This window comes from Bubalus bubalis, chromosome 19 (assembly GCF_019923935.1).
Source record: "Bubalus bubalis isolate 160015118507 breed Murrah chromosome 19, NDDB_SH_1, whole genome shotgun sequence".
Lineage (NCBI taxonomy): Eukaryota > Metazoa > Chordata > Mammalia > Artiodactyla > Bovidae > Bubalus > Bubalus bubalis.
In genome coordinates this window covers 34,907,802-34,929,799 of record NC_059175.1, presented here as the reverse complement: position 1 = coordinate 34,929,799, position 21,998 = coordinate 34,907,802, and the positions used below count along the sequence as shown (strand labels likewise).

General features: G+C 38.4%; 1 protein-coding gene across 1 annotated transcript in view; it reads right to left on the bottom strand.

The window, feature by feature from the left end:
- Positions 1–413: 413 nt before the first annotated feature.
- C9 (complement C9) overlaps positions 414–21,998 on the bottom strand; it is a gene marked incomplete in the record, with an annotated part of 57,908 nt that continues 36,323 nt past the window's right edge. Inside the window, 5 exon segments of the mRNA XM_045163656.1 lie at positions 414–737; positions 5,198–5,427; positions 14,708–14,886; positions 17,253–17,378; positions 18,571–18,811. Coding sequence (XP_045019591.1) covers positions 5,200–5,427; positions 14,708–14,886; positions 17,253–17,378; positions 18,571–18,811 — 774 coding nt within the window.

Below are 21,998 nucleotides of genomic sequence, written 5' to 3'. Positions count from 1 at the left end.
AATGAATAAAAGTGTACAATCAGCTCTGTTGATTAGCTTATTATGTAGGTTGACTTATCTTACACAATTCATAAGGCTACATATTAAGTTTGGCCATATGAAATTCCTGGGTTTTGTTTTTGGTAAAATATGACCGAATAGAGACAATTTCACATGATTTAAGTTAATGGTTTTGCTTACAAACCTCTGGAGGTGTAGAATTAAATCACAAAGCTAAGACTTAAAAAGCAGAGTTCGGTGCTCGTGGTAGGTGTTCGGCAAGTATTTGCAGAATGAATGCGTGCTCGTATTCACGAATGACTGAACAAGACACAGGAATGTAAACAAGAGCAAAATTGCATGGTTCAGACTCGTGGTAATGGAACTGGCAGAACATATTCATCATATGAAGAACTGTGACAATTACTTTAAAGTCTTTTTAACCAACATTCTCTTTTTAATTCAATTTTGTTTTGCTAGCCAGAGATTGGCATTAGCTGTGTGGGAAAGAAGTCCTGGCGTACCTCACTGCTGACTCTCCTCATTAGGGAATAACAAATGGAAACATCATGGGAATTGAAGGAGAAAAAGAAGCATTGTGGATTTAAGAGAGAGACTTCAGAGGTTGGTAGGATTTTCATGAAGCATGTTGCTTTTCATTTGGCAGCAAGAACTATCTCTGGAAGGTGCTGGTGTTTTTCTTTCCATATGATCCCAGGGAAACCAACAACTCTGTGTTTTTTTTTTCAACTGCAATCCTAGAGAAAAACAAAAGGATTATCAAATCTTAATGATTAATAGAGCTTCAATGTTGGGTCAATCCACCCATCCATTTACTCATCCTTTTATCCTGTTGAACTATGATATACCAGATACTGTTCAGGTGCTGGGAAGACAGTGAGGTTTAAGATGTAAGATGCATTTCCAAACTAGAGGGGATGTTCATCTGGTGTTGGGAGAGTAAATGTGATTAGCGCTAAAAGAGCAGGGGGGATGTGCTCAGCACGTAGATAGAGAACGGATGCCTGGAGATGCTGGAGGAGATTTCATCAGAGGTGTTAATTGACCTGGGTCCAGAATAGAGGTTTTTAACCTTGGTTAAATAGATTAGAATAACCAGAGGATTTAAAAGAAGAGAGAAAGAAAAGCAAAGTTAGAGAGGGAGAGAAAGAAGGAAAAAAGAACCATGGCAACCCAGGATCCACCACACAGGTTCCAGTTTGATTGATTTGGGGGTAGACATCTGTTTTGTTATATTTCTATTTTGCCCTTTAAAAAAGCTAATAGGTTAATATCGGGTTAATATTGATACAATTAACAACTAGATTGAGAGCCATTGGTCTGGGAGAAGTAGAAACACATAAGGAGAGGGAGGTTGGATTAGTTTAAGGAGGATAAAGTTGCAGAGTCTTCCACCCTAAGAAAATAGTATGCAAAAAGAAAGATGATGTCCTAAGGTTTTCAGCCTCATGATGGGGGTCAGTCCAGTGTATGTGGAAATGTGGAATGGAACGTTCTGTAGAAAACTGGATGCCTAGAAGTGCTTCCATGAGGGAAAGAGTCAGCAAGAAAGGTTTCCCTGTGGTCTCAGTGAGGAACTCATGGTCAGGTGTGAAAAGTCAGCCAGAAGACACCAGTGTTTTCAAGCATGTGATATAAGCATGTCCCTATAGGAGGAGGGGCCTTGATTGTCATTGTCCATGAATACAAAATGTAGAATCCAAATCAAGAAATTTACATGAAAAACTGGTGCAAAGTGATAGAAACAACAGGATATCCCGAGAGACAAAAAACCCTAGGATTACCATCTCTACCCAGATACACAAGGTTCCCACAGGAAACAAATTTCACTGAAGACTAGGCCTGAGATAAAAAAACTATTAATACTCAAGGAAGAAAAAAATGCCATGAGAATGAGTATGTGTAGAAACTATATATTCTAGGTCAATCTGAGAGAGACTTTTATATGAACATGTTTAGCATGTTCAAAGGGCTTCCCTGGTAGCTCAGTAGGTAAAGATTCTGCTTGCAATGCAGGAGATCCAGGTTTGATCCCTGGGTCGGGAAGATCCTCTGGAGAAGGAAATGACAACCCACTCCAGTATTCTTGCCTGGAAAATTCTGTGGACAAAGGAGCCTGGCAGGCTATAGTCCATGAGGTCACAGAGCTGGACATGACTTAGTGACCAAACCACCACCAGCACATTCAGAGAAAGAGAAGTAGGAAACATCTAGTAGGCCAGCAAAGAAAAAAATAGACTTAAAAAAAAAAACCCCACTCAAACAAATAGAAATTAAATTTATTTATAATTAGTTTATATTTACAATAAATTTGAGAAAATGCTCATTGGTTATAGGATATAGTCTATATGTAGCTGAAAAAAAAATAACTGAAAAATTAGAAGACAGAGCTGAAGAAATTACAGAAAGCTGAAGAATATTCCACATATAGAGAAACAGGTAGAAAACAGAGGTCCTGAGTATGAATTTTTTGCTACAAATGCTGCTTGGAATACAGAACATAGGATTGACACTTTAGATAGGTGAGAGACAGAGTTAGTATATAGGATAAATCAGTTATACTAAAATTTCTGAGAAATATTAACATGTATATTGTCAGCATATTCCTGAGTTTCTGTGTTTGCTAAGAAGGGCAAAAGACACTTGTAATATGAAAAATTTTAAATTTTCTTTGTAAATACAAAAAAAAATTTCTGTCAGTTCAGTCATGTCCGACTCTTTGTGACTCCATGGACTGCAGCATGCCAGCCTCCCTGTCCATCACCAACTCTGGGAGCTTACTCAAACTCATGTCTATTGAGTCAGTGATGCCATCCAACCATCTTATCCTCTGTCATCCCCTTCTCCTCCCACTTTCAATCTTTCCCATCGTCAGGATCTTTTCCAATGAGTCAGTTCTTTGCATCAGGTGGCCAAAAGTATTGGAGTTTCAACTTCAGCATCAGTCCTTCCAATGAATATTCAGGACTGATTTCCTTTAGGATGGACTGGTGGGTTCTCCTTGTAGTCCAAGGGATTCTTAAGAGTTTTCTCCAACACCACAGTTCAAAAGCATCAATTCTTTGGTGCTCAGCTTTCTGTATAGTCCAACTCTCACATCCATACATGACTACTGGAACAACCATAGCTTTGACTAGATGGACCTTGGTTGAAAGTATGGTTGAATGATAAACTTGAAGCCGTGAAATCTTTGAGGAAACTGAATAATTGTTTCAGACATTTTGTTGTAGGAAACTGCTTATTCAATAAAAAAGTAAGTTATGATTTTCAAAAGAAATTAATCTAAGTAGCTAATCTTGTGATAATTAACAGTTGAGCTAAATCTTATTTATATATTAGGATTCTAATTAATTCTACCAGAATGAAAGACCTAGTAAATCCTCAGTTTTAGAAAGATGGCTAAAGTTGTTGTCCTTGAAGAAAGCAAAATATTGAAATATAATTTCAGATGATTAGCTGTAAAAAGTGAAGAATCTCAGTTTTCTTCATCTGGAGCCCTCCAGACTTCTCTGTCCATGGGATTCTCCAGGCAAGAATACTGGAGTGGTTGACATTTCCTTCTCCAGGGGAATCTTCCCAACCCAGGGATCGAACCTGAGTCTCCTGCATTGCAGGCCAACTCTACCATCTGAGCCACCAGGGAGGATAGTAAAGTTAAAATTAAAAAATTAAAACTCAGTGAACACCATGTATATAAATTAAAAAACCATCCCAAACAACATTGGATATTTTCCCATTGGCACAGATGTATTTGGAAAAAGTGAAAAATATGGACCAGAAGGAAATACTCCTAACTTAATGAAAGTGACTGTAAGGGGAGGAGGGTAAAAGAAGGTGAGGAATAGGTGAGGGAGATTAAGGAGTACAAAGCATGAGTCAGGGGTACAGAATGTACAGTGTAAGGGATGCAGTCAATAACTATTTAATCTTTGTATGGTGACTGATGATAACTAGACATATCATGGTGATTCTTTTGAAACTTATAGAAATATCGAATAACTATGTTGTGTAACAAGAACTAACATAGTGTTATAGGTTGATTACACTTCAAAACCATTGGAGGAGGAAATGGCAAACCACTCCAGTGTTCTTGCCTGGAGAATCCCAGGGACGGGGGAGCCTGGTGGGCTGCCGTCTATGGGGTCGCACAGAGTCGGACACGACTGAAGTGACTTAGCAGCAGCAGCTGCACACTTCAAAACCAACCAAATAAACAAACAAACTCATAGGAAAAGATATCACATTTGTGGTGACCAGAAGATGGGGATAAGAAGAGGGGAAATTGAATGAAGATGGTCAAAAAGGTAAAAACTTCCAATTAGAAGATAAATAACTACTTTGGGTTTCCATTTCCTTCTCCAGGGGATCTTCCTAACCCATGGATCAAATCCAGGTCTCCTGCATTGCAGGCAGCTTCTTTACCTTTTGAGCTACAGGGAGGACCTCGGGATATAAGGTACAACATGGTAAATATAATTAATACTGCTACATGTTATATGCAAGTTGTTAATGGAGAAAATCCTGAGTTCTCATCATAAGGAAAACATTTTTTTTTTCTAATTCTTTAATCTTGTATTAATAGATGAGATGATGGGTGTTCACCTAACTTACTGTGATAATCTGGTAAGTGAAATGTAAGTCAAATAATTATGCTATACTCAAATTCATACAGTGCTGTACATCAATTCTATATCAATAAAACGGGAAGAAGAAGACAGTAACTGTATCTGAGTTGTGTGGGAGACAAGAATCAACTTGGGCTTTTTGCAGGGAGATGATGTGGTACAAAGTACTCTATTGTATCTGTGATTATTTTTCTTATAAAGGGGTTCTGAAGTATTTATTGTATATATATATTTACATATACACATACACATATATTCACATGGTGAGTTTCTGGATGTTTGTTATACTTCTGTAAACTTTTCCCTTTATGTAAAATTTTTATAAGTAGAAAAGTAACGCAATCGTTACGATTTATTGTCTATAGCTCTATTTACAGGAAGAGGTAGAGGTTAACTGTGTGCTAAATGACACATAAAGGCTGATTTGTCCATTTCCACTATTCATTCCATTTTTATCCTTTGTTTATATGGCTAATCTAGAAGTGCAAATTAACTGAAGAACTAGCTTTCAAATTAAATAGCTCCCAAATGCATATTTTTGTCCTTAATGATGTTAAAGAGGTTGTTCTCACCTTTATACATTTTCTATTTTTTTTATTTCACAGGCAACTCCCTTGAACTCTTTTGGGCAGGAACACACACATTCTCCGTCCAGCAGAACCACAGTCCCTCCATTTTGGCACGGATGGCATTTTCTTACACTGAATTCATTGATGTAGTCTTCAATGGCTCTTTCCAAATTTTGTTTCTTGAGGTGTGCATCTTTCATTTTCACTGGAATCAGATCATATATCGGAGCCAGCTGCAAGAGAGAAAAACGTTTAATTTTAGGTCTTTTCCTATTGACTAATATTTTAGTTTATGTAATATTTTTGACTAAATTATTTATTCTTTGATTCATTAATTCAACAAAGGCTTGTTGAATGATTACTATTGCCAGCTATAATGTTAGCTTTTAAGACCTGGTGGCTCAGATGGTAAAGAGCCTGCCTGCAATGCGGGAAACCTGGGTTCAATCCCTGGGTTAGGTAGATCCCCTGGAGAAGTAAATGGCAATCCACTCCAGTATTCTTGCCTGGAAAATCCCATGGATGGAGGAGCATGACAGGCAATGGTTGATGGGGTCACAAAGAGTTGGACACAACTGAGCGACTGACAACAACATGATGTTAGTTTTTAAGCCTATACTAGTGATCAAAAGTAGCCATGATCTCTGTAACCATGGAGATCCCATTATAGAGATAAAGTGTGTTAGTCACTCAGTCATGTCTGACTCTGTGTGACCCCCATGGACTGTAGCCTGCCAGGCTCCTCTGTCCAGGCAAGAATACTGGAGTGGGTTGCCATTTTCTTCTCTGGGGGGGTCTTCCCAATCCATGGATCAAACCTGGGTCTTCTGCATTGCAGGTGGATTCTTTACTGTCTGAGCCACCAGGGAAGCCCATTACTGAGGAAAGGAGACTGATACTGCAGGATAATTTAGTGACATATTTATTGTGAATCCTTTTTGCTGCTTTTTGTCTGTCTCCCCTTTCCAGAAGGTAGACAAGTGCTTGCGATCTCTTGTCTAAGAAGAGGTTTATGTGTGATGCCAAGTCCAGAATGTCTCTAAAAACAAATTTTTTATTACCTTTGAGGGAGAGCTTTCCTCCAGTCCAGGAAGGGGATAGAGTTAGCATATACTTCAAGTAGCAGGAACCATAACTAGATCTCTAACAGCTGTTTTGGCAAGTAGTGAAATCTTTGAAGGGCCCCTAGGGAAGGTGGCTATCAGGGACCAGGCTACAGATTTGTCAATGTCTCCAATGCACAATCTTGGCATGGAAAGTTTGAAACCACTTGATGTCGAGTAAACTTGTAAACTTGAACCATGAGGTCATCAGGGTGACCACAATGGACTAAATACTTACATATATCCTATCCTTACTTACCAAAGAGAAACATCTGGACAAACAAGAACCACCATGAACCCATCCAACAAATGAATGACGGATGAATTTTCCAGCAGCATGGAAGGGTGGAAATGTCAAATTTAATTATACTTAAATAAATGAAGCAAAGTGATTTATTTTGTACCCTTAAATTCCTGAAGTAAGGTACATAGTTGCCACAATTGAATCAGGGAAGTTTGGAAAAGCTTTCCTGAGAAAATGACTATGAAGTTGAGATTTGAGAGTGTAAAGACAAAAAGATTACTTTGGTAATATAGTGCAGAATTAAAAAAAATTCTTACAGTACTGTTACATATGTAACACATATAGAATATATAGAGTTATGTTTTATAAATCTATATAAACCATATATGGGCTTCCCAGGTGGCACTAGAGGTAAAGAACCCACCTGCCAATGCAGGAGACATGAGACTTGGGTTCAATCCCTGGATTGGGAAGATTCCCTGGAGGAGGGCATGGCAACCTACTCCAGTAATCTTGCCTGGAGAATCCCATGGACTGAGAAGCCTGTCAGGCTACAGTCCATAGAGTCGCAAATGAGACTCTTTGGTGGCTTAGTACTTTGAAATGAGATAGCAAAATTTAGAAGAAATTAGAATCTAAACACTCAAGAAAGATGAGATTAAAAAATATACTAACGCATATATATGGAATTTAGAAAGATGGTAACAATAACCCTGTATACGAGACAGCAAAAGAGACACTGATGTATAGAACAGTCTTTTGGACTCTGTGGGAGAGGGAGAGGGTGGGATGATTTGGGAGAATGGCATTGAAATACGTATAATATCGTATATGAAATGAGTCGCCAGTCCAGGTTTGATGCAGGATACTGGATGCTTGGGGCTGGTGCACTGGGACGACCCAGAGGGATGGTATGGGGAGGGAGGAGGGAGGAGGGTTCAGGATGGGGAACACATGTATACCTGTGGCAGATTCATTTCGATATTTGGCAAAATCAATACAATATTGTAAAGTTTAAAAAAAAAAAAAAAAAAAAGAAAGAACTAAAACCCCAGTTCCACCTTAAAATGTATATATATATATAATCACAAATTCCTGCAGAAGAGTAATGATAGATTAACTAATGTTAATGAATCCTTTTTCTGAGGACAATGAGAAAAGCTGAACAAGTAAATAAAAGCGAAGTTTAAAAATCCACTTGAAGACCCCGGAGAACTAACAAGATAACAAAAAATGACTAAGCTAAGACCAGGGAGGTGGTGGAAATTCAGTGAGGTGAGATCAGTACTCTTGGGTTAACAGTCCCCTTGACACATTTCCTAAATCAGGAAGAGGAGCTAAGAGGTAGGGCAGCATGTTACCGGGCTGGGAAAAAGATTGGAATTCAGAAACAACAAAAGTAAACAAATTGTGTTTTTGGTTGAGACTCAAGGACTAGAGCCCCAGAAGTAAGCGGGAATTGGAACTGAGGAAGCCCTGGCAAAGACTGCAGCCAGTTTAAGCATAATCCTGAGTCAGTACCCCAGAAGCTTTTTAAATATAAATATGTATTTTCTTTGGAAGAAAATAAAATCACCTCAAGCCTCAAGCTACTCTGATAGAATCCCTGGCAATGTGGGAGATATGAGTTGGATATCTGGTCAGGGAATTAAGATTCCACATGCCATGGGGCTTTTGTGCCTCAGTTACAGAGAAGCCCGCATGCCACAATGAAAGTTCCTGCATGCTGCAACTGAGACTTGATACAGCCCAAAATAAGTAAATAAAAAATAAAATAAAAAACTAGAAAATGGGCTTCCCTGGTGGGCCGAGCTTCTACTGCAGGAAATGCAGGCTTGATCCCTGATTGGGGAACAAAGATCCCCACATGCCACATGGCACAGCCAATAAAAACAAACTAACAAAAAAGAATGCCACTGGAGGGTGAGAGTCCTGCAGTGAAAGAAGACGTCTGTAACACTGTTGGAATAGGCTCATATCCTGAACACATCAAGAACTCCTACAAAGTCCCCACAACTGTCCCTCAGTAGAGTCTTTTATGAATTAGCACGTAGGATTCAGATTCCAACTCTGACATATTCAATTGGAAGAAAGAAACATCTTAACAGTGTTGCCACATTAGCACAAACAGCATAAGTATGTGGTGGAGTTATTTTGATTTTCAAGAAAAGAAATCCATCTTGTTTTTACCCTTCAAAGGAAAGTCAAGGCCAGATAACTGAAGATACAGAGAAAATACAGTTTGGATGAAATTCATAAACAGTGTTCAAAGAGATAAAAAGGAAGGACATGCAATGGTAAATAGTTTTAGAGGAGCCCCTGGAGTCAAGAATCCCAAAAGAAGACAAAGAACAGTGAAAATGCACTTCTTGAAGTTTGCTTTAAGAGCCACATTTTTTCTCCCTCGATGAACTTTGGCCTTCTGTTAAGTAAGAAAACAGTTTTCATTGCTCTCCCATACTGGCTAACTGTTCTCTTTCTACCATTTTCAGTAGAAGTATCTTTCTCCCAAGTAAGGATGTCATAGTGAAAATCTGAATCCTACTGCTAATTCATAAAATGTATGAATTTTCAGTAGATGTAATCTATCATGTGACATGCTAAAATACAATGAATTCACAATACAGTTTGATGTTAACTACACTTACGTTTCTTGATGCCCACTTAATGAAACTATATGAACCAAATGTAGTTTGTTGAAAAAGTGTTTTGTTTTAAAGTGCTATGCAAGGGAGTTAGGGATGCCGTCACCAGAGCTGCAATGACTCTAGCGTAGAACGCTGGCACCACAGCTCTTTAAAATTCTTCTGATGTTTTTTTAACATCGGGTGCATCGTTCTAAGAGTTGCATGATAAGCAAAAATGGTAGATCAATTAACTCATTCTCACTCAAAGTTGCTCCAGAAAGAGCTTAATAGAACCTGATATGTGGGTGGATAAGAGCTGCTGAGGGAAATGAGGGAAAGGAGAATTGAGAGTGCATGGCGAAGGCAAGATGAAGGCAAAAGCAACAAAAATGCACAAAAGTCATGCAGGAGGACCCATCAGTGCACAAAGTGAGTCATGAATTTGGTTATATTTCTAGCAAGTTGAATAAGACAACTGAATTTTAAATTGCATGCATGTAAGAAAAGCTCACTTGATTCTCAAGAGAAACAAAATGATCCTTGAAACTGAGAATGAAGAGTAGTATCTCCCATGAGTTCTCATAAAGGGGATGTTGTATTATGTAATATCCTTTCAGTAAATAAAGCAAGCATAAATTCGCTTTTATAATGCAAAAATAAAACTCTGCAGGAAGTCAATATGCTATATGCTACCTATACTGATCCATCTCTACTACTACTGCTCTAGAGGAAATCATAAACTTTATATCTCTCAGGCAATCCTTACTAAATGTAATTTCACTCAGCTGACATTTTAATACCTAGTTTATGGCAGTAAGCTAAAGAAACCAAAGTTCAGGTATTCTATTGAGGCAAAATGTAGGGCCATTTATGTTAACATTCAGGCAAGCGGGAAATGGGAATAGTATATTTTCATGAAAGCTGAAGACTATGACAAAGCCAGTACTGGAAGGGTGACCTAGCTTATCTCCTCTTCAGAGAAGGGCTGAAGGACAATTCTTGGGCTGGGCCAAGACACTCCTCAAGAAGTGACCTGGGGTCTGCTGAAGCACACACAAACAAAAGGGTAATCAAAGCCACAGTATTATACCCAATATAGCATGGTCATAGTTACTTTAGTGTGGAAAATAAATATAAATAAAACCAAGTGCTTTGCTTAGAAAATCTCAGTAATATATTTAAGCAGCTTTTAATTTAGACTGATGTAACTTCCTCATGTTTCCTCCAAGAGAAACTCTTTGCAACATAAATACCTAGATAATTGATGTAGATTGCTACGGAGAATTAAATATAAACCAGTTTAATATGGGTAGGGAGGGGCTTTTCCATTTTTTGCATAACTGAATAGAAAGGCCAATTATTTTATTATGGTCATCCCAGTATTTGGACGTGTCATAATACACAGACAATAGAATGCTTCAATTACCAAAGAATAAATCCATGACTATAGATTGTTCAATTATCTCATGGAAATGCCAGTTAACCAAAGGACCTTACATTTATAAGAGAAAAATAACTTCGAATCTATTTCAAGATTAAATTAAGCGTTATCTCAAGTCTCTTTAGAGGTTTAAAAGCCATATAGAGTCAAAGAGTTCATATTATTTTACTATTTTCTGAATTTGTTCTATAATAAGATGAGTTTAAGAATGTTTCATGGTGGACTCACTATGGTTGACTTTTTCTCAGGGAGAACATTAATATGAAAAATCCAAGCTTCCAATTCTTGAAGAAAGAAACATACAGATATTTTAGATAAAATGCCTGAGTGAAAGTGAAAGTCACTCAGTCATGTCTGACTCTTTGCGACCCCATGAACTATACAGTCCATGGAATATTCCAGGCCAGAATACCAGAGTGGGTAGCTTTTCCCTTCTCCAGGGGATCTTCCCAACCCAGGGATCAAATCCAGGTCTCCCACATTGCAGGTGGATTCTTTACCAACTGAGCTATCAGGAAGATGAAATGCCTACTAGTCTAAAAATATGGGAGTCAATAGTTGTCCTTAAAAATAGAATAAACTGTATTTTGCATCCAGACAGTAGTACTGAGCCGACAGAGTTGATGAAGGTCTTTGAATAATTCTAGTAAATTCAGTAGTAAGTCTTCAGCAGGTACTTTATTGACTTGAGATTTAAAAAAGCAGCAGCTCTAGGACATTCTGGAGTGTGATGTCAAGTAGGCCTTAGGAAGCATTACTATGAACAAAGCCATTGGAGATGATGGAATTCCAGCTGAACTATTTAAAATCCCAAAGATGATGCTGTTAAAGTGCTGCACTCAATATGTCAGCAAAATTGGAAAACACAGCAGTGGCCACAGGAGTAGAAAAGGTCAGTTTTCATTTCAAACCCAAAGAAGGGTAGTACAAAAAAATGTTCAAACTACTGTGCAATTGCTCTCATCTCACATGCTAGCAAGGCTATGCTCAAAATCCTTCAAGCCAGGCTTCAGCAGTACATGGAGTGAGAACTTCCAGATGTGCAAGTTGGATTTCAAAGAGGCAGAGGAACCAGAGATCAAATTGCTAACACTTGTTAGATCATGTAGAAAGCAAGGGAGTTCCAGAAAAACATCTCCTTCTGCTTCTTTGAGTATGTAAAGCCTTTGTGTGGATCACAACAAACTGGAAAATTCTTAAAGAACTGGCAGTACCAGACCACCTTACCTGTCTCCTGAGAAACCTGTATGCCTGTCAAGAAGCAACAGTTAGAAGTAGACATGGAACAATGGACTGGTTCAATATTGTAAAGGAGTATGACAAGACTGTATAGTGTCACCCTGCTTTTTTAACTTATATGCAGAGTACACGTTGTAAAATACCAGACTGGATGACTCACAAGCTGAAATCAAGACTGCCAGAGGGAATATTAGCAACCTCAGATATACAGATGATACCACTCTAATGGCAGAATGTGAAGAGGAATTAATAGAGTCTCTTGATGAGAGTGAAAAAGGAGAGTAAAAAAGCTGGCTTGAAACTCAATATGAAAAAAACTAAGATTATGGCATCTGGTCCCGTCACTTAATGGCAAGTAGAAGAGGGAAAAGTGGAAGCAGTGACAGATTTTCTTTCCTCGGGCTCCAAAATCACTGCAGATGGTGACTGCAGCCATGAAATTAAAAGACACTTGCTCCTTGGAAGGAAAGCTATGACAAACCTAGACAGCATATTAAAAAGCAGAGACATCACTTTAACCAACAAATGTCCATAGAGTCAAAGCTATGGTTTTTCCAGTAGTCATGTATGGATGTGAGAGCTGGACCATAAAGAAGGCTGAGTGTTGAAAAAATTGATGCTTTTGAACTGTGGTGCTGGAGAAGACTCTTGAAACTCCCTTGGAGAGCAAGGAAATCAAACGAGTCAATCCTGAAGGAAATCAATTCTGAATATTTACTGGAAGGACTGATGTTGTAACTCCAATACTTTGGACATCTAATGTGATCAGCCAACTCATTGGGAAAGATCCTGATGCTAGAAAAGATTGAAAGCAGAAGGAGAAGCGGGTGGTAGAAGATGAGATGGTTGGATAGCATCACTGACTCAACGAACATGAAACTGAGCAAATTCCGGGAGATAATGGAGGACAGGGGAGCGTGGCACGCTGCAGTCCATGGGGTTGCAAAGAATTGGACATGACTTAGTGACTGAACAACAACAGTAATAGAATATGATAAATTATTATTAAGACCTCCTCAGAGAACAATCTTGGATCCATACAAGAACAGTTGAACTTTTTTTGTAGAGATGAGAAGACAAGTCACTTTAGATGTCCATCTGAATGTAAGGGCTTCACAGGTAGCGCAGTGGGAAAGACTTCATCTGCCAATGTAGGAGACGCAAGAGACAGGTTTGATCCCTGGGTTGGGAAGATCCCCTGGAGGAGGAAATGGCAACTTGTTGCAGTATTCTTGCCTGGAGAATTCCATGGACAGTGGAGTCTGGTGAACTACAGTCCATAGGGTCACAGAGTCAGACATGACTGAGCATGAATGAATGCATGAACTGAATGTAAACTTCTACCTAAATCAATTCTTTTGTTTGTTTGGCCACTCAGCTTGTGGGATCTTAGTTCCCACACCAGAGATCAGATGTAGACCCTTGGCAGTGAGAGTACAGAGTTCTAACCTACTAGACCACCAGGGAATTCTCAACCAATTATTTTCCTGTTTAAGATCTTCTGACAGATTTATTTCACTGAGTTCAAGATAATGAGTATAAATATTATTTAAATATGACAAAATAAAAGTGAACTCTTCTGATTTTAATTTTGGTTAGCTTTTTTCTTCTCTTTATCCTAGCTTTTGAACAAAATATTTGAAGTCTTTTATGGATGTGTTTGCACATTTACAACTGGTTAGATTTTCATAGATTTCCATCATAATTTTGCAGTTTCTGAGTTTCTCAATCACATAAATGAGGTAGCTTCGCTGGTTTCACTCCATTTAAAGACAGTAATGAAGAATGAAGAAACCCAATTCTCCAATAACTAGTCCTATCAAAAATGTCAACATGTTTATAGCTCGAGTTAATAAAATGGAAGTATGGGTCAATCAAAGATAAATTTGACCCGAGGGAAGACAATTGTGAAACTGACAGGGAAAAAGAGCTCAGACAGTAAAGAATCTGCCTTCAAAGCAGGAGACCTGGGTTTGACTCCTAGATTGGGAAGATTCCCTGGAGAAGGGAATGGCTAGCCATACAAGTATTCTTACCTGGAGAATTCCATGGACAGAGGAGACTCGTGGGTTACAGTCCATGGGGCTGCAAAGAGTCAGGACTGAGCAACTACAACTTTTACTTTTCACTTTCATAGAAGAAAGTAGAAAAATACTTTCTAACAATATCAGGAACAAAATAAGCAGTAAAGGAAAACATATACCTTTTTAGTTAGTTTGGGGAGAGAATGATGAGGCTAAATAACAATGGCAGTTATATTTTTTATTCATAGTTATAATGCCATTTTTTTCCCCCTTAGGAATAAACACCAGACTGTAAAGTCCCAAAAGGTTTATAAACTGAAGACTATTATGATCAAGAAACAAAAAGGAAAGGATTTCCTAACCATGAGAATTTCTCATCCTTGGTCTTACTTTCTGAGGACTTATGAACTTTTCTTTCACACAGGCCCTTGATAAATATGATTCTCCTATGTTGAAAAGGGTGGTATGATGTCACCTGAAGGCAAGGAACAACCAGCGCAGTTGGAAGGGAACTGACAATTTCTGGGCAACTATTTTGTACCAATCTGTGCTATAGTCTCTATATAAGCAATCATACTAAGTCTCAAAGTACACACGGAGCCCTGTAGCACTCAGCATTGCAGAAGTCAGAAAATATGACACGTCTAGTGAGGAACAGAGACTGAGACTCAGTCTGCGAGGATCTGATGCCCATTCCCCACCTTTCTTCTATGCCATGCTGCTTACAGGGATGGGGTATGAGTGAGTGACTTTGATACTCACATGTCTTTCAGATGAAGTTACATTTAGTCAGAAAAATGACAAAATCTTCTATTTGAAAATAAGTATTTCTTACTTTTTGGCTTATGAGCACCGGAGCATGATTTAAGGAAGCGGCCCAATTTACAAAGTCAGTCACATTGATCATTCTGACTCCTTTGAGAAGTTTCTCTTTCAGTTCAGTTGCGTATTTTCTGGTTCCTCCTCTTATGAATGTAATAACATCATCGAAGAGGTCAGCCTCTGGGTTCGTTTCTGAGAAGAGAAAGAAGACATAAGTAAAGTGTGTATAGTTCTGTGATATTTGATAAATATTTATTGAACCCTTTCACAAGGTATACTTCTAGTACATTTATTGAATTTTACTTATAAATATTACTTAGGTAATTTTTTGACCCCAAATCTCCAAGGGTAATTTTTACACTTGATCTTAGCCAAAAGGCCAAGAAGAGATCCAAGGATAATTTTTATTTGTAGACCATTATAGATTTCAATCTTTTAAAAGAAAATATAAATGGAATGATATTTAAGATACATTAATAATTTAAATGAACATGAACTTGGGCAAACTCCAGGAGATGGTGAGGGACAGGGAAGCCTGCTGTGCTGTAGTCCACAGGGTCACAAAGAGTTGGACATGACTGGACGACTGAACACACACAACACAATAATTTAAAGTTCATCACCTAAGCATGGGCACAAATGGGGACATGACTTTTTATTAAAAAAAATAAATTTATTTATTTTTGGCTGCACTGGGTCTTCGTTGCTGTATGGGCGTTCCCTAGTTGTGGTGAGCAGAGGCTAATGTCCAGTTGCAATGCATGGGCTTCTGAATCAGTGGCTTCTCTTGTTGTGGAGCATGGGCTCTAGAGCACATGGGCTTCAGCAGTTGTGGTACATAGGCTTAGTTGCCCCACAGCATGTGAAGTCTTCCCAGACCAGGAATCAAACCCATATCCCCTGCACTGGCAGGTGGATTCTTAATTACTGGACCACTGGGGAAGTCCAACATGAATCTTGATTGCATGCATTTTTTGTTGAAGACTTACCTTCATAATTATATTTTATATTTTGTATAAATTTGCATTGACTATTCTAATATTATAAAATATCAAAGAATATGAAAAAAGAATAAAATAAAAAGCACAGTTTTTTCCACCATATTTTTTTTGCATATTTCTCCCTCAGTCTCTCCCAGACCAAACCACTTTGAAAAAGATTTGGGTGAATCATTTAGAGTTGTGAATTTTTTGAACTTAAAATCTAATTTCAAGATGATATTTTTATCCTTCCTTATTTTTATAGATGAGAAAACAACCTCAGAGGGGTGGAGTGACTAGCGCAAGACCACACAGTAAGCTTCAGGGTCAAAATTTGAAATTATGACATTTGATGGCAAGGTCAGCTTTCTTTTCACTTCAGCAGTAGTTTCCATTCATGACCACATGTTTGTGACTGGTACGCTTTTAAAAATATTAGGTTTTCCTCTCCTCTACTTCTCCACTATCAGCTGACTCTTTAAAGGTGAATCTTGGGCATTTGTATTTCTGAGAATGCTCTCAAGTATTTCTGGTCAGAATGAAAAATTGAGAACTCCAGCACCACTCTTGATTATAAATCTGCCAATGATTAGCAACAGAAGTAATATTTATACCAAGCAATTTATATTTCTTTAAAAAGTTATGTACTGACTTAATGTTAAGGATGGATTAGGGATTTTTCCGTTTTCATCCAGTTTTATTGAGATATAATTGGCATACAACACTGTGTAAGTTTAAGGTGGACAACATAATGACTTGACATACATATATGTATTACAAAATGATTGTCACAAAGTTTAGTTAACACACATCATCTCATATGGTTACAAAAATGATTTTTTCCTTATGATGGGACCTTTTAGGATCTATTCTCTTAGCAACTTTCAAACATATCACACAGCAGTGTTAACTACAGTCGTCATGTTGTATATTCCATGCGCAGTGTGTGTTTATCTTATAACCGGAAGTTTGTACTTTTTGACCAGTTGGGTGAGGATGAATTAGAGATTTTGAGTCAGGTGGAAAATTAGGGTGTTAAGGAGATGGCTTTGGCCTTCTTCTCTCTTGATGGACACAGACAGCACCTCCTTTAGGCCATTCAGAAGCTTTGTTAAAATTAGGGGAAAATAAAGAAAACTTTCCTCAAGATATTTTTCTACTGTTGGTATTCTACCACTGTCATGGTAAATATACAAATCTGCAATGACCACCATCAGAGTTGTGCACTTCAGGGCTCAGCCATTGAATATATGTCCCCAGGTTACTTGTGTTCATGGCCATTTGGGAAACACTATAAAGATAAAATAGTTTTGGGGAATTTCCTGGCAGTCCAGTGGTGAGGACTATATGCTTTTACCACCAAGGGCCCACGTTTGATCCCTGGCCAGAGAACTAAGATCCTACAAGCTGGCGTGGCTCAGCCAAAAAAAAAAAAAGTAAAATAGCTTTAAACACTTTTATTTTTTTGCTTTGTTTTTACATAAAGAAGAGAGACAATAAAGAAGACTCATAGTGACAGGGCAGTTCTCATGGACATTTCTTCCTTCTTTTTACCTTAGTAAGTTAAGTCATACTTACCCGTTTGACCCATACCCTTCTTTGAGCAAAGTTTTGAATCAAAATTTCCTGTAACTTCAACTCCAACCTTCAGAGACAAATCCAGATCAAACCCGAGGCATCTCTGTACGTCCCTCAGTTCGATACCTGTTTAATATATTTAGTTGGAAATTATTCGATAATATCTGTCAATATCATCAATAAATTCCAATTTTGTTATTTTGTAAGAAACATACTGACTTAGATTCCTAGACATTATTACTGAACTTAAAAGGGAGACAATGTCTAACATGTACTGAATGATTATGTGTCCAGCATCATTCTAAGTATTTTGTGGAATTAACTAACTCAATCCTCACATTAACCTCTTGAGGTAAGCTTTATCATTATCCTCATTTTACAGATGAGGGTACAGAATCATGAAGCAGTTAAGGAACCTGCTTTGGGCAGATGATTTAAATACACGACACTTTATTCTGTACATACGGCAGACGTTGATAATCAATAAGAGTCTTTTCTATGATTTCAACTGTGGTCAGAAGCCTACTCAATATGGACCCAATTCAGCTACCACTCTATGGTTAGAACTGTATCATATGAGGTAAAACTAATTTTCCACTCTTGCTTTAGACTTATATGTTGTTACCACTGGTTTTTCCTTCCACTCTGAGAGAAACTTTACAACGTTTCCTTTCCAATTCTCAAGAATACTTTGAAGATAATTGGCACACATATAATTGAACCACTCTACAGATTAAGCAAGAGGTTATATAAATGATGTCTCTTGTACTTTCTTTCACCTTGTAAATAGTGCTGTGGACTGTGCTAAGTCGCTTCAGTCAGGTCCGACTTTTTGTGACCCCATGGACTGTAGCCCACCAGGCTCCTCTGTTCTTGGGATTCTCTAGACAAGAATACTGGAGTGGGTTGCCATGCCTTCCTTGGGTCTATTCCCAACCCAGGGATAGAACCTGTATCTCTTAGGTCTCCTGCATTGGCGGGTGGGTACTTTACCACTAGCCCCACCTGGGAAGCCCTTTGTAAATAGCGCTTCACTAAAAGCAGCATCACCAAATAACATTATATTGCAATACGAATTTGTGCATTTCTCAATAGCCTTTAGGAGTAGTACATGGCCAAGTTATCTTGTTTGAGGTGGAAGTCAACTTGCTGTTTGATAGGATTTTTGAGGCCAAAAGGCATGGAATGAATTTTTTCAAAGAAGCAGGTTATAGAACTCTACAGCTATTTTTAGTGCTAACCACTGGAAGAGGTTAGTGCTAGAAATAGTGTTTGATTCAAACAACTTTGGAAGCTAGAGCTCTATTTCTCAGTATACCTTTCTGCTCCATGGACTTTTTATCCAAAACATATATTAGTTCATAGAGTCCTCCAAGAGACCCAGAGCTACTGTAGTGGGTTCCATAGGTTTCCAAAAATGCAAAATATTCCCCCTTTTCATAAGTAGTCGGCAGAGTATTTATAGAATCCAAGAAAGTTGTTTGCAGCATGACATCCCGACTTCTCATCACAAATCTTCCCAGGTGAACTTTTCCTTTTACATGCAGAAATACTTTTTCCTTTATTGCAGAGCAGAAGAAAAGAAACATGAATTTTATCACCCTTATTTCAAATTTAAAACTCACAAAAAATTTAGAAAACCCATTTGAATGACAAACTTAAAATCCTATCAAAAGTGTTGATGAAGATGTACAGAAAATGGAACTCTCACACATTGCTGGTGGAAGGGTAAAATGGTACAATCACTTTGGAGAACTGTTTGGCAGTTTCTTAAAAAAAGTCAACACTCCCATGGCCAGCAAATTCATTTCTACATAAAATCAGTAAGAGCAGTTCACAAAAAGATCTGTAAGAGGCTTTTATAGCAACTTTGAGCAGAATAGCTTAAAATGAAAAATGACAAATGTCCACTGACAGGAGAATTAATAGACAAATTGTAGTCTATTCACACAAAAGAATACTAGTTAGCAATAAAAGGGAATGAATTACTGATACAGGCAACAACACGAATAAATCCCAATAACATTTTCCTGAGTGAAATATACACCAAAGAGTTTATACGGTATGCGTGTGTGTGTGTATGGTTGTTTCAGTCATGTCCAGCTCTTTGCAACCCTATGGACTAAAGCCCGCAAGGCTCCTCTGTCCATGGGATTCTCCAGGCAAGAATACTGCAGTGGGTTGTCATACCCTCCTCCAGGGGATCTTTCCAACCCAGGGATTGAACCTGTCTCTTATGCTCCTGCGTTGGCAGGAGAGTTCTTTACCACCAGTGACACCTGGGAAGCCCATATACTATATGACTCTACTGTGTTTATATAAAGTTCTAGAACAGGTGAAACTAAGCTGTGGTCAGAGAAATCTGGTCTCCTAGGTGGTTGCCTCCTAGGTAGTAGGGGATTGATTCAAAGGGCATGAGGGAATTTTCTTGAGGTGATGGAAATATTTTGCATTTGTTTGAGGAGGTGGATATAACAGTCAAAACTCATGGAACTATATGCTAAAATATTTTCATTTTATTTTATGTAAATTATACCTCACTAAGGTGACTTAAAATGTTAACAATGGAAGGATATGTAGGCATTATATATGAAGCCCAATCTTATTTTACATACAAGGAAACTGGGCTACAAAGGTATCAAATTATTTTCCCCAAATCTGTGGCAAAGATTGATACTGAAAACCTGGGTCTCAGGCCTTTCTGTGTCTTCTCCTAAGTCCTCTGAATCTTTGATAACAGGGAAAGACGAACAATATTTGAAGAAGTAGTTTTCAAAGTCAATCTAAACACCTCAGCACTTAAATGTTTCCAGGGATGGTGGCTTACATTTCCCAAGGAAAACAGGGGCAGTGACAAAGAGCTATGCGATTCAATGCTATAGACTGTCCCAGGCAAAGCTAAACCACGATTGAGACCCCATGATTTTGTGGCAGGTTCTTTTACAATTTTCCTGCTGTAGTTGTGGCAGACACGTGTTAATTGCATAGGAGTTTAAAACATTTTATGATTTTTTTAAAGGTGAATCTTGGTATGTATGAACATCACAGCAAATTTTTTATGTTTTAGAAGCACAACTGTTTACACTGTGGGACTTAACTTCAACTGATGCTGGGTGATTTAGTATCTAACAAGAATCTTAAAGAAACTTATTCCATATTTATATGTTTTCCGTTTGGTGAATTGCATAATTATTCTTAACAGAATCTCAAAGATGCACAAAACATATTTGAATTTCTTTTCATTTGCTAAAACTGAGAGATGTATCTTGTCAGAAAGACATTATATTCTTTGGTTCAGCTTATTTTAGAGATAGATCTTAGATCATTCCCATCCAAATCCATCCTTGTTTCTTCCATCTTAAGGGAATAAAAGTAATTTCTTGGTTTTACTTGTCTGACCACTTGCCATCCATTTCTTTGCCCTCATTGTGTTTAGTCTCTTAGTGATGTCCGACTCTTAGTGACCCCATGGACTGTAGCCCACCAGGCTCCTCTGTCCATGAGGATTCTCCAGGCAAAAATTATGGAGTGGCCGCAATGCTCTCTTCCGGGGATCTTCCCAACCCAGATATTGAACCCAGGTCTCCCGCATTGTGGGTGGATTCTTTACCATCTGAGCCACCAGGGAAGCTCAAGAATACTGCAGTGGGTAGTATTCTACCTTCTCCAGGAAATCTCCCCAGCCCAGTAATTGAACCTGCATTCAGACCTGAATGCGGGAGTCTCCTGCATTGCAGGTGGATTCCTTACCAGCTGAGCTACCAGGGAAGCCCAATTAGAAGCAAAATTCCTTTAAAGAGTTTTCTAGTCTGGTTGTTTCCAATTCTTCTCTTTCCATTTTCTCTTAAATCTAACCTAGTCGTGCTGCTGCCCTCTCAACTCCCAACAAAACTTCTCTTTTATTCAAAACCTCTTCTGAAGGTGCCAGTGATCTTCACAATGCTAAAGCCAGTGGTCACGTCTATATATCCTCTTGCATATATTAGTACATTTGACACAGTTCATCACTCTTTTCTTTTTTGTCATCTAGGATAGTGCTTCTCAAACCATACAGTATAAACATCTAGAGAATCTTGTAAAAATGCAGTTCTGACTCAGTAGGTTTGTTGTAGGGTCTGAGATCCTAAACTTCCCAGTGAGACATTGCTTCTACTGGTCACAGAACACACTTTGAGTAATTAGGTTCCATGGCATTACCCTGGCTACATTCTTCCTTCACTCCTTGTTCCCCAGACCAGTTTCTATTGAAGTTTCTTGAGTTGAGTCTTTGATCTTCCCTTTTCTAACCACACTAATTTTTTAGTGGTCTCACCAGCGCCTACAACTTGAAGCACCATCTATATATTTTGCTGTTCAGTTGCTTAATTGTGTCTCACTCTATGGGACCCACTCTGTCTTCCACAATCTCCCACAGTTAGGTCAAATTCATGAGCATTGAGTTGGGGATGCTATCTAACCATCTCATCCTCTGCCACCTACTTCTCCTATTGCACTCAATCTTTCCCAGCATCAGGGAAATGAGTGGGCTCTTCGCATCAGGTGGCCAAAGTATTGGAGCTTCAACTTTACTAACTGTCCTTCCAAGGTATGTTCAGGATTGATTTCTTTTAGGATTGACTGGTTTGATCTTCTTGCTGTCTCAAGAGTCATCTGCAGCACCACAATTCCAAAATATCAATTCTTCGGCTCTCAGCCTCCTCTATGGTCGAACTCTCACATCCATACATGACTACTGGAAAAATCATA